Source organism: Polypterus senegalus, chromosome 12, assembly GCF_016835505.1.
Source record: "Polypterus senegalus isolate Bchr_013 chromosome 12, ASM1683550v1, whole genome shotgun sequence".
NCBI classification, from domain to species: Eukaryota; Metazoa; Chordata; class Cladistia; order Polypteriformes; family Polypteridae; genus Polypterus; species Polypterus senegalus.
This window is the reverse complement of record NC_053165.1, coordinates 149,056,533-149,069,103: the sequence shown is the minus strand read 5'-3', so window position 1 is coordinate 149,069,103 and position 12,571 is coordinate 149,056,533. Positions and strand designations below refer to the sequence as shown.

At 43.5% G+C, this 12,571-nt stretch overlaps 1 protein-coding gene across 3 annotated transcripts in view; it reads right to left on the bottom strand.

Annotated features, from left to right (window-relative positions):
- LOC120539927 (WD repeat-containing protein 72-like) overlaps positions 1 to 12,571 on the bottom strand; it is a 169,266-nt gene that overhangs the window by 13,862 nt on the left and 142,833 nt on the right. For all 3 annotated transcript variants that reach the window (XM_039770282.1, XM_039770283.1, XM_039770284.1), the window contains exon 15: positions 8,606 to 9,421. In XM_039770282.1, the coding sequence (XP_039626216.1) occupies positions 8,606 to 9,421 (816 nt within the window). The remainder of the gene's footprint in view (positions 1 to 8,605; positions 9,422 to 12,571) is intronic.

Below are 12,571 nucleotides of genomic sequence, written 5' to 3'. Positions count from 1 at the left end.
TCTTCTAGTGCTCCTGTGTAGTATAATTATCTCCTGTACCGTCCACACCTTGAACCTGTCCCAGTCATTCAATACATAAGACACAATGTTCCTCCGGATATTAAGAGTGAGCCTGATATGGCCGTGCAATATGTAACACAGAGAATGGAAAAGATAGGTGCCATCTCCGGGCATGGAAACCACTTGGTAAGTGACAGTTCTTTGATCGATAGTGATCACCTCGATAGACATGTTAATGGGGGTACAGTTGGAATGATAAAGGAAATGGGTACCTGAACAATGTAAACTAAACCTAAAATACCTACACAATAACTATAATTGTAATAAACGAACAATAAAACAGCGGAGAAGCCGTGGATTAAATAAAAAGGCTGCAGTTATCAGCAGGGAGACGTGAATACCGTGGCGAAGCAAGGAAGGGAATGTAGAGAAAGTAGCGACGGACGGCCTTATATAGGCAGGCAGCCAAGCGTTGGGATGGGGGATCCAACCCGCCTCACACGGCTACCGAGCTGCAGGCTATGGACGTATATATGTACGTAAGTGGGATTCAGTTAAACCAAATTTCTTGAAGATGGGCCCATAAGTAACAAAGACCGTTGAAAAGTTCAATAAGCTGACAGTGGTGTCATACCACCGAAATAAGTACGTACATCAGTTTTTGTTAGCGCAGGGAGGCCGCCTACCAAATTTCGTGAAGATGGGGCCATAAATAAGAAAGTTTAACATGGTGGACTTTGTCGACCGTTATGACCGTTACGCATAGAATTTCTACATGAAACCTGCTTAACTTTTGTAAGTAAGTTGTAAGGAATGAGCCTGCCAAATTTCAGCCTTCTACCTACAAGGGAAGTTGGAGAATTAGTGACTTTGGAAAGTTCAATATGGCGGCCGACAGTGGTGTCATACCACTGAAATAAATACGTACATCGGTTTCAGTTAGTGCAGGGAAGCCGCCTACCAAATTTCGTGAAGGTGGAGCCATGAATAAGAAAGTTTAACATGGCGGATGTTGTCGACCGTTATGACCGTTACACGTAGAATTTCTAAATGAAATTAGTGATGAGTGAGTCAGTGAGTCAGTTAGTGAGGGCTTTGCCTTTTATTAGTGCAGATTAGGGTTTTATTTTGGATGACCATGAATTACAGGGAGGCTAAAATCAACCACACAATTCAAATAATCTCCTATGGTGTCCAGTACAGTCTGCCATTGATAAATGTTCACTGATGCCACTTCTATCCTTCAGCTTTTCACCGCACTGTGACCTTCCCCCCACCAACTCTTCTGTAATTTACCACTATACCTGGACAACACATCCCCCTGCCAATTCCACCCAGCCCACAGTTTACTGACTCTGGTGACAGAGTTCACATTCAAACTTCGGCAAAAAGTACTCCAGCCTCCTCATAGCCCTTGTGGGATACTAGACCCCATTTTAATGGCTATTTTTCGGGTGCCTGCATTGTTCTAACCCTTGACAGATTCTAACTCAAGACCACACTATGGGAAATAACACGGGTAGGCACTACATAAGGGTCAGAATACTCTCATTTACAAACATGAGGCTACTACCCCCAAAGGCTCCCTAATGATGCCAGTGGCTAGAATGTCACCAATCGCAGGTCACAGCCAAAATACTCCAACACAGACTACACCTTAGGGACCTTGTCTTCTTGGACTAAGGCAGGCCAATATGGAATGGGTTCATTTTTAATATATCGTATGGCCATGTTAGTAACACACTGCAGTGTGGTGCCACCCTATCACTCCAGGCTCTTGTGCTTAAATCCTGGCCCACTCACTATGCATGTGGAGCTTGCATGTTCTCTCTGTGTTTTCATGGACTTTTTCTTTATTGTGGACTTTACTGCTTCATTGCAGAGGTTAGGTTAACTGTTGACTATAAAATGTCCCAGCATGACATCTTATCCCGGGTCTGTTCCTGTTTCTGCTATCATAGTCTGAACTGGATTAAATGGATAGATCTTAGCAACACTTCCATTTTTATTTACTGGTTTCATTCATTGTGAGATGGGAGTAGATTCATACCTGGCAGCATGGATCGTGGACTATCTTACAGACAGACTTCAGTATGTGCATCTCTCGGGAACTGCAGGTCTGACATTGTGGTCAGCAGCACAGGAGTGCCGCAGGGGACTGTACTTTCGCCGGTCCTGTCCAGCCTATATACATCGGACTTCCAATACAACTTGGGAGTCCTGCCATGTGCAAAAGTTTGCAGACGATACTGCTATTGTGGGTTGCATCAGGAGTGGGCAGGAGGTGGAGTATAGGAACCTAATCAAGGACTCTGTTAAATGGGGCGACTCAAATCCAACTACGCCTGAACAATAGCAAAACCAAGGAGCTGATAGTGGATTTTAGGAGGTCCAGGCCCCTCATGGACCCCGTGATCATCAGTGGTGACTGTGGGCAGAGGGTACAAACCTATAAATACCTGGGAGTGCAGCTGGATGATAAATTGGCCTGGACTGCCAATACTGATGCTCTGTGCAAGAGAGGACAGAGCCGACTATGCTTCCTTAGAAGGCTGGCATCCTTCAACATCTGCAATAAGATGCTGCAGATGTTCTATCAGATGATTGTAGCGAGTGCCCTCTTCTACGTGGTGGTGTGCTGGGGAGGCAGCATAAAGAAGAAGGATGCCTCACGCCTGGACAAACTGGTGAGAAAGGCAGGCTCTATTGTAGGCACGGAGCTGGACAGTTTGACATCCGTGCCAGAGCGACGGGCACTGAGCAGGCTCCTGTCAATCATGGAGAATCCACTGCATCCACTGAACAGGATCATCTCCAGACAGAGGAGCAGCTTCAGTGACAGACTGCTGTCACCGTTCTGCTCCACTGACAAACTGAGGAGACCCCACACTATGCGACTCTTCAATTCCACCTGGGGGGGTAAACGTTAACATTATAAAAAGTTATTGTCTGTCTGTTATACCTTCATTGTTATCACTCTTTAATTTAATATTGTTCTTTATCAGTATGCTGCTGCTGGAGTATGTGAATTTCCCCTTGGGATTAAAAAAGTATCTATCTATCTATCTTGCGGAAAACTGGCACCAGTGGTTGGTGTTGTTCTCTCACTTCTAAAGAGCACTAATTTAAAGGTCAACCTAGTCAGTTTGTTTTGCAGTTTGCTCGTTCTTTCTGTGTCCATGTGTACTTTTCTCTAGTATTCCATTGTTTTTTTCCCACATGTTAGACATGCAGGTAAGTTAAACTGGTGACTCTAAACTGGCATGCAGTGTGGAGCACTAGTTAAGGCTTTGGACTTCAAACCCTGAGGTTGTGTGTTCAATTCCCACCACTGACACTGTGTGACCCAGAGCAAGTCACAAAGTCCAAATAAAAAAAACAGAAAGAAATGTAACCAATTGTGTCTCAAAAAGCTTTAGTCATAAGTGTTGGCCAAATAAGTAAATGTAAATTGGCTTTGTTTTGAGTGTGTCGTGCGGTACACTAGTGTCCCATCCAGGGATTCTTCCTGAGCTTCATCCTGCATTGACAGGTTATACACAACCTTCCATAGGTGGATGGATGGATGTCTATGCATTGACATTGATAAGCATCATCCCACTGTAATTATCTCCATTTCTGACTTTTAATAAGGATCCCTGTTGACTTGAGAAGACTAATGATACAGTGCCCATTACATTAAGTGCCTCCTGTGCTTTACAGTGAGTGTGCTGAAGGGCGTAAGCCTTATATGGAGGTGTTACTATCTGGTGAGTTCCATCGTTAGGGTGCTCATTAATAGAATAAAGGCAAGTATTTCTAAATGACTCCATGTAACTGCTTTAAATGATGAAGATTAGAAGTTTAATCCACTAATGATCAGTGTGCTCTTAATTTAGTCTGTTTCATGAGGAATTAATGGCTAATTTATAGTTTTGGTTTAGATATGAAATGTCAATTTGTGACTTTAAACTGCTTCATACAGAAACTTTCCCCGACAAATGGGGAAGGAGACCAAGTCAACTGAATTCAGCTATTAACTGATGGAGAAGAGTGTACTAAATACAGGCGCTTCCACACATGTGGGCTTCCAGCATGCACAGCGGTCTGTATAAAATGCTTTAGGCTCGTTGCCTGCAATTGTTGTTCACATGGCTCTTTTTTGGATGGTTACAGGGGTTAGGAGGCTGTGGAACTATTCAGGGTGCATTGTGTGCAAGGAGCATACACTCTTTAAAATACCGGTTCATTAATGGCACTGGTTCTTTACAGAATTGTGTGGTCCCTTGTTGAACCTTTGCCTGAGAAAGCACCATTTCATTCTAGAACGGGTTCTTTGCATATGAAGTTGGTCCTTTGTATTTTGAAATATTTCCTAATATTTAGAAAAAAAATGAAATTATCAATGTATGGTAGGCTACCAAACAGGACACTAACAGATTATCAATGTATGGTAGGCTACCAAACAGGACACTAACAGATTAAGAATATCTGGACTTGGCTTATGTTATTGTAGAAAGCAAAAGTTCTTTTAAAATCAGGAACCCACTGGCATTTCACAGATCTGTTACCATCAAGTCACAGTTATTTACTGTATGGAGTCTGTTACAGAGTTAAATAAATAAAGATTCTTTCTGGACCTTCATGTGGATGGGTCTTTCAGGAACCAAAAATGGTTCGCTAAAGGCATTGCTCTGAAGAACCATTCTGGCGCCTTTATTTGTAAGAGTGTATTTTGAGAAGGTCCAGCCTATCACAGAACACACTCACTTATTATGAGGCAGTTTAGAGACGCTAACAGGACAGGAGGAACATTTTAAGAAATGGAAAGGCATCAGAGGTGGGGGAAATATTGATAACAGTAGAATACTGCAAAAAAAATATCAATCAACTGAGAACAATTATCAGGATTGTTTTTTACTTTACCTAATATTCCTTAGGTATATATACTGTCAAATATGGGCACATAGGGGACATTTTCAGGGCTCACAGAAGGTAAACAATACCACCATGAACATATATTCTTCACCCACAGTATCAAGGCTCGCCAACTGGATGATGTACGACCCAGTTCTACTTATGCCACATCTGGTAGGCCGATACATAAGCCCAGAAGCCACTGGAAGTCAGAGTTCATTCTAGGAATTACCTACTGGAGAGGACAGAGAGCTTCTTCATCTGTTACAGCTTACTGGATTGGCTTGATGCCATTTGCACCCACAAGTGCTACATATTTTGCTGTTTTTCAAAACACCACAATTAAAATGGGCTACCAGCTGGCACCCTGGTCCTTCATATTCATAATGTTTCCTTCTTTTGTACCTGTAAAATATACTGTCAATCCTCAACATTTGCGTATTTAACTTTCACGACTCTAAGTATTTGTGTGATTTTGCATAACCTCATTTTTACTTTTGCGCTGGCAGCTAAACACTTTTACGGGCTTCATGACTATGAGCAGTGGAGAAAAAAAAAAGGGGCATGATGTGTGCAAGTTTGGGGAGGGACTAGTATCCAACTAGGAGCTTCACAAGTCTTCTTCATCCTATCATTGTAGAGTAAAGAGTCTCCCATGCATGCTTTGCATATTTTATTGATTCACTTAAAAAAACAAATCTGCATTTTTTTGTTGCAATTACACCTCAAAAGTGCAGTGCAAGTCCTTTGGGCTTTTATTCCCAAATGTGCAAAGTGAGTAAGAAGCTAAAAGTGTTAGATAAACTTTGTGCCAGAATGTTGGCAGCCACAAATCTGTTGTTAAGAAACTGGCACTTATAACTGAAAAAAAGGAGCAAAGTTGCGACTGGCTAGAAACATCAAAGTTTCAAATCTCATCATTGATCGCAGCCTCAAGGTTAAACATAAACTCGTCTCCACTATGCACCCATATACCAAGACTCTTAAAGATCCCAAGCTGCATCACTGACAGATTATTTCAAGCCAGTGTGTCCTTCACTTTTCCTCTGCATCGAGAGGAGTCAGATGAGGTGGCTCGGGCATCTGATCAGAATGCCCCCTGGACGCCTCCCTGGTGAGGTGTTCTGGGCACGTCCAACCGGGAGGAGGCCCCGGGGGAAGATCCAGGACACGCTGGAGGGACCATGTCTCCCGGCTGGCCTGGGAACGCCTTGGGATTCTCCCGGAAGAGCTAGAAGTGGCCAGGGAGAGGGAAGTCTGGGCCTCTCTACTCAAGCTGCTGCACCCGCGACCCGACCTTGGATAAGTAGAAGAAGATGGATGGATGGATGGATGGATGGTGTCCTTCAAAGTCTCTAACGCCATCCACCTTTCGTGAAGGACAGTGTTGGAGGTGAGGTCGAGACCTCGCCAGTCTTGGCATCTTCTGACAGCAGAGAGTAAGTTTTTTTTAATTAAGATGTTCACACGAATGGTCACAGAATTGTAGGGAATGACTAGTGAGAAAATATTTTTGCATGTTAATAATTGTATATTGTTTACTGCATGTTATGGGTTATTTCATGGTTACAGTGCTATGAAAACTGCATGTTATCAGAAAAAATCCATCCATCCATTCATTATCCAACCTGCTATATCCTAATTACAGGATTACGGGGGGTCTTTCTTTTGACCAGGATTTTTCATTCTGAAGAATAAAGCAGATAATTATCCAGGCAATTTAGTTTAAAGTAATTAAACCGAGGGCATTAGATCTTGGCCTGGTCACTGCCCGTGTGTATTTTGCCCTTTCTCCGTTTGTGCTCTGGTTTCCTCTCATATACTAAAGACATTCAGTTGAGGTATTATTTTCTAGTACTTCGGAAATTTCCCCAGTGCGCAGTGACTTTCTAATAATATGCATCAAGGTTTTACATACTGTGATGTATAGCCAGCCGCTCATCCTGGCCAATACCCCCACGTCGCCAGGTGGAGCCCTCCCTGCAGTATGGAGGTGCCCCGAAGACCAGCAGGGTATCATGGACACTGGAGTCTTTATGCACAGCCCTGCTGGATACCATGGGTGCTGGTAGGAGATGCTGCAGGGAGGAACAACGAATATTTGCCTTAGGCCCCGGAAAGTACGTCCGAGTCACATGGACAAGGGGAATGACGTGCTTCCGGGGTGAAGAAAAGGACTTTTGATCTGACTCGGATGTGATAGGAGATCACATGGACTGGGGATTGGAAACACTTCCAGGTCAAGGAATATAAAAGGACGACAAGTTGAGCTGGATGGAAGGGTGGCAACGCGTCTGGGAGTGGAGGATTGTTTATTGAGAACTATTGTAGTGTATTGATGTAATTATATGAGTATTGGGGAGATAAGGGTGCTTGGTGCACATTATTGTCCAAATAAAATAAGTTATTGGACTTTTACCACGTGTCTGGCGTCTTGGACAAGGGTTCAAGGGAGCGATAGCGGACCCAATCTGTCATAATACGTACCTATTGTTGTGATGTGAAATTTTGCATACAAGTTGATATTTTGTATGTCTTTATTTGTAACTTAGGCGAAGCAATGTAATATTAGTGTTACATTAGTGAGAAGCACTCATGTTTACCCCCCTTTTAGGACTGAGTCTCTTTATAATTTTACGACAGGGTTGGGGGCCGTGCCTCAAACAAGTTTGGCTAATATTTGCCTGCTAAAGTCTCTCAGTCTACCCCCACAGGAAAGCCAGGCTGCCTAACTGCCAAGTTTTACCTTAACATATGGTTTTGAGGGATGGCAGCTGTGAAGGTTTTCTGTCCCCCCATTGGTCTGAAGTATGGCTGTTTGGAACTGTTAAGTTTAAGTACCATGTCGCCCTATTGGCTCTAGGGGTTGGACAGAAAACCTATACATTTGCTTGCTTTACCCAGCTCTCTCTTACCAAACTGATGAAAGACCATCACACACCATGAACTGAAAAGGACAACACAATGAAGAGCACAGCTTGGCAACCATAATGAGACAGGCATGCAGCCTGTTCTGAAGAAAGCTGACCACAAATGATGCCTTAACTAGAGACATTAAGTAACTAACAAGTTTGTGTGCCACCTGAAACTACACATCACCATTTATCAGGTTGTATGGTTGCCAATATTCAAATGTACTTTGTATATTGTTAATATTTATGAATATTATCAATAATACATTATTTAAATTGTAACTTAACTCCTGCTTGTCTTTTACTATAGCTAATTGCCTGAGGTTATAGATGTAGAAGGGAAGGTGGGGAAAAGTTATATACTATAATACCTTATAAACAGTGGTAAGCCTGGGAGATTTGAGGCATACTGACAAAGGCTACATATTAATAATGTAAAAGGGGAAAGTAGAGCAATATACTACACTACCAAGACAAAACACCTACTTAAGAACTCGAGAGTAAATATTATCTGGTCCTGGTGATTTGTTTGATTTCAGCCTATTTAATCTATGCAGTACTTCTCTGGCTACAATTTCCAAATCACTCAGTACCTCCTTAGTAGTACCTTTTACAACTCGGAGGTTATCTACTTCCTCACATGTGAATACATCGGAAAAATGTGACTTTAGAGCATCTGCTTTTTCACTCTCTGTATTTTTATTTCCCCTTTACTATTCCTGATGCACTTCACCTCTTCTTTGACTATTCTTTTAGGGTTCTAGCCATGACGTCAGTTTTCCTAACTAAATGCTTACCTGTCTTGCTTGTTTGTTTCTTCTCTCTGGAAAATGCAGTTTCATAAGACTGCTGACTAGCATCACAATGGAAAGCAAGTATGTGATGATTTTCTTTTGAAGGCTAGCCATTTTCAGGTCACCTGTGCTTTCAATAAAGGAAATTTCTTCGGTATTGCTATTTGCATAATGCTTTGCCAAATCTGCAACTTTATGGGAAATGAGATAATGGTATCCATTGCCTTCTACGTTGCTTTCCATCTCCGTGTAGGAACCTGGTAGGATCAATGACATGTAGCCAGCTTTGGAGACTAATGCAAAAGAAGGCAAAAATTGAGGCTTAGAAATGCCCAACGTGTCCAAACAAAATTCATCACATTCTTGAAGTACCTCCCATGGAAAGAGGCAGGACAGAAGTAGTTGGGCTAGATCTCGTGTCACATTCTCATCGCATCTCTTTTTACTCTGCTTTCGGCTTTTCTTGGAACGCTTTGATTTCGATTTCTTCCTTATAGCAGTTCCTTCCTCCAAGCAACTATTATTTTCATTTTGGAAGAGATGATCTCGAACAAAGTCTTTCAGCGGCCCATTTACTGGCAAAAGAGTTGAGGAGGTTTTATTCTTTTTCAAGATTGATCGCTTTCTTTGAGTGCTTTTAACTCTTTTGATGCTTGCAGGGGCATTAAGAGAACTGATAAGGTCTTGCTCCTGCTCTGGCTGAGCACCTATCAGTTCCAAAATTTCTTCTACATCAAATTGTAAAATGTGAATATCCTTACAGGGGGTGTCCAGTGACTGTACTGAGAATGGATGGAAGACAGGTTCGTGAATTGCAAGCTGGAGAGAAAAAATACAAAAGTTGTTATTAACACATTATGGCATCCTCGGTGTATCCCAAAGTCCTGGATAAATTGCCCACCATGTCCTAGTCTTTCTGGACCCCTAATTATCCCCTGTCTCTATCTGGCTGTCTTTCTATCACCCCATCACCACTTAACAGCTAATGTGTGGTGAGCTTACTGGTGCAAAAAAGGCTGCCGTTGCATCATCCTGGTGGATGCTATACGTTGATGGTGGCTGAACTGGCTCTCCACTCATTATGTGAAGCGCTTAGAGTAGTGAGAAAAGTGCAATAAAAATGGAAATAATTATTATTATTAATATAGATGTGTAAATACAGCATATACAGCCATACATCCATGCTTTCTGAAACACAATCAAACTAGTTCAGGAGAATAGGATGAAATATATCACAGAGTATACACACTAGCTTGAGCTTTCAATTAAACAAACTTGCACGTCTTTTGGGATGTTGAATAAAACCCCGGATTACCCAGAAGAAAACCCAACAGACAAACGGAGAAAGGGAAAACTCAACAAAGACAACAACTAAGAATGGGATTTAATTCTGATCCTAGGGAGCAGGATCTATCAGGAAAGAATACTAACCATCACTCCACCTTGCAGCTCATAATACACAAATAAATATACAGTATGAAAAAAACTGTACACTATAAATAGTAATTAATCAAAGTAATTAACTTTACAAATAAGTAATTTATAATTATAATATGACCAAGTTCTTTACACACTTAATAAATACAAACTGAAGTTTACTGTCATATGAATGTACTACTATGCACGTCCCCTTAGGATAGTGACATTAATGGAACACATACAAAAAACATTAATGGATAAATACAACCATATAACTGAACATATACTTTATATACTATATTGATGCATACTGGCTCTGCATTTCCCAGTAATATATATACACACGTGCGCATCGGAGGCAGTCAAAGGGCTTAACTGAATGTTGGGGTTGATGGGATGCTCTAATATTCTTTCTCTGCTTTAACCCTCACCTGTTTCCTCCACAGACTCCAATTCCTTCTCTGACATCACTTCTATAAACCTCCAAAGACTTGCTATGTGATGGGTGTCAAAGGGCCCTGCTCCCAGAGCCAGCGATAGTCTCATGCCACTCTACAGGGATGCAGACAGTATGGAGTCTCTTCTTTTCCCATAGGGAGACTTAGACCGTCAAGGCACCCTAGAGAAAAAGGAGGACCTGGAGGAAGAAAGCCGGCTCATCCGATAAGGGAGGACGTGAGGCTGGAATCCCATGTACGATGACGGGCTGCCCTCTAAGGTGGCAGAGGAAAGCCCCAAAGTCATCTGAGAAGACAGGGGTGCAAGCAGTCCTGTCAGAAGTTTTGGTCTGGGGGGCACAGAGACCTCAGAGTGGGCGCCAAAGTGGCGAGTGCCAAGGTCCTGGTTGAAGGGGGGAATGTTGCCTGCATGGTATGAAGAAAGACACCGAGTGGTGGCGTCAAGGCAATGTCTCTGTCCCTTGTTCTAGCTTTTGTTTTGTAGGACCGGGCCCTGGACAGGAAAGTGTCGGCTCCCCACCGTGGGAGACCTGCCCTTGCGGGACAGGCCGCTGGCCCCTACGGGTCTCAGCTGATGGAGGGGCAATGTGGTGGGCGGCTGAGGGCTGTGCCCAGCCGGGACGCCTAGAAGGACCGAGAGAGGTACTATGCCTTCCCCAGACCACGAGAGGGCAGCCGCCATGGTTTGTATGGTGGCCACGGGAATTGAGCATGGAAGCTCAACCCTATAGGGGCCCGTGGCCTCCGCCAGGGGGCAACCAGACGAGTAAGGAGCCCTGGATATCAGCAATACCAGGGACATCTGGAGTGCTTCCGGGTGCTCATGTGGCACTTCCGCCACACCAGGAAGTGCCACAGGAAACTCATCAGGGGGCACCTGGAGCATGTCCGGGTGGGGGTAAAAGGGGCCACCTCCCTCCAGTCGTCAGCCAGAGTCGGGTGGAAGTGGACGAAGCTTGGAGGAGAGGAGTGGAGGCGGTGAAGGCAGGACTTTGGAGAGGCCCGGACTATTGTAAATAAACGTGTGTGGTTTTGAACCATCTGTGTTTGCCTGTCTGTGCCAGGGCTGATTCTCCACAATATATAAATATATATATATATACACATATATATGTGCGTGTGTGTGTATGTATGTATATAGTGACACATGCGGTAGAGTAGGCTGTGGTTTCGCTTTCAGGAAATGCTGCACCTACTTACAAATACAAGTCAGAAAGTCACTACAACAGCTGCATGTCATCTGCCTTAATGGCACTGGGCAGCATGGTGGCTCAGTGCCTCGCAGTAAGGAGACCTGGGTTCACTTCCTGGGTCCTTCCTGCGTGGAGTTTGCAAGTTCTCCCCTTGTCTGCGTGGGTTTCCTCCGGGTGCTCCGGTTTCCTCCCACAGTCCAAATACAGGGTGGTCCAGATCTAATTATGCAGATCCAGATCATCCGGATGACTCTGATTTATGCAGGGACGATTCCAGTTCGGTGCAAAGACAATTCTTTATGTCGCAAGTTCACACACTACTCGATGGTCCGGGATTTTTCGGGTGATTTTCTATGTAATAAACTTAATAAGTTATAGCATAATAAAAATTGCATAATTAGATCTGGACCGCCCTATATATGCAGGTTAGGTGCATTGGAGATACTAAATTGTCCCTAGTGTGTGCTTGGTGTGTGTGTGTGCCCTGCGGTGGGCTGGCACCCTGCCCAGGATTTGTTCCTGCCTTGCACCCAGTTTTGGCTGGGATTGGCTCCTGCAGACCCCGTGACCCTGTATTAGGATATAGTGGGTTGCAAAATGACTGACTGGCATTTCTCTCTATTATAAAAAAAATCCTGTAGAGAAACAGTAGAGTGACGAGACGTGATGTTCATGTTAAGATCATGGAAGACACTTATAAGACCCGCAAAACTAAAGAGATTGGCCACGGAGCGTCTCGCGGGGACTTTAAATATGAGACTTTGTGCCAAGAGATTGACTCAGGACCATCTCGTGATGACGTAGAACATGAGATTCTTGTAAGACACACCTCACCTTACAACCAATTAAGAGCACGGGCAGCAACACACTCAGTCGTATTCTGGCTTTGAGGACACACA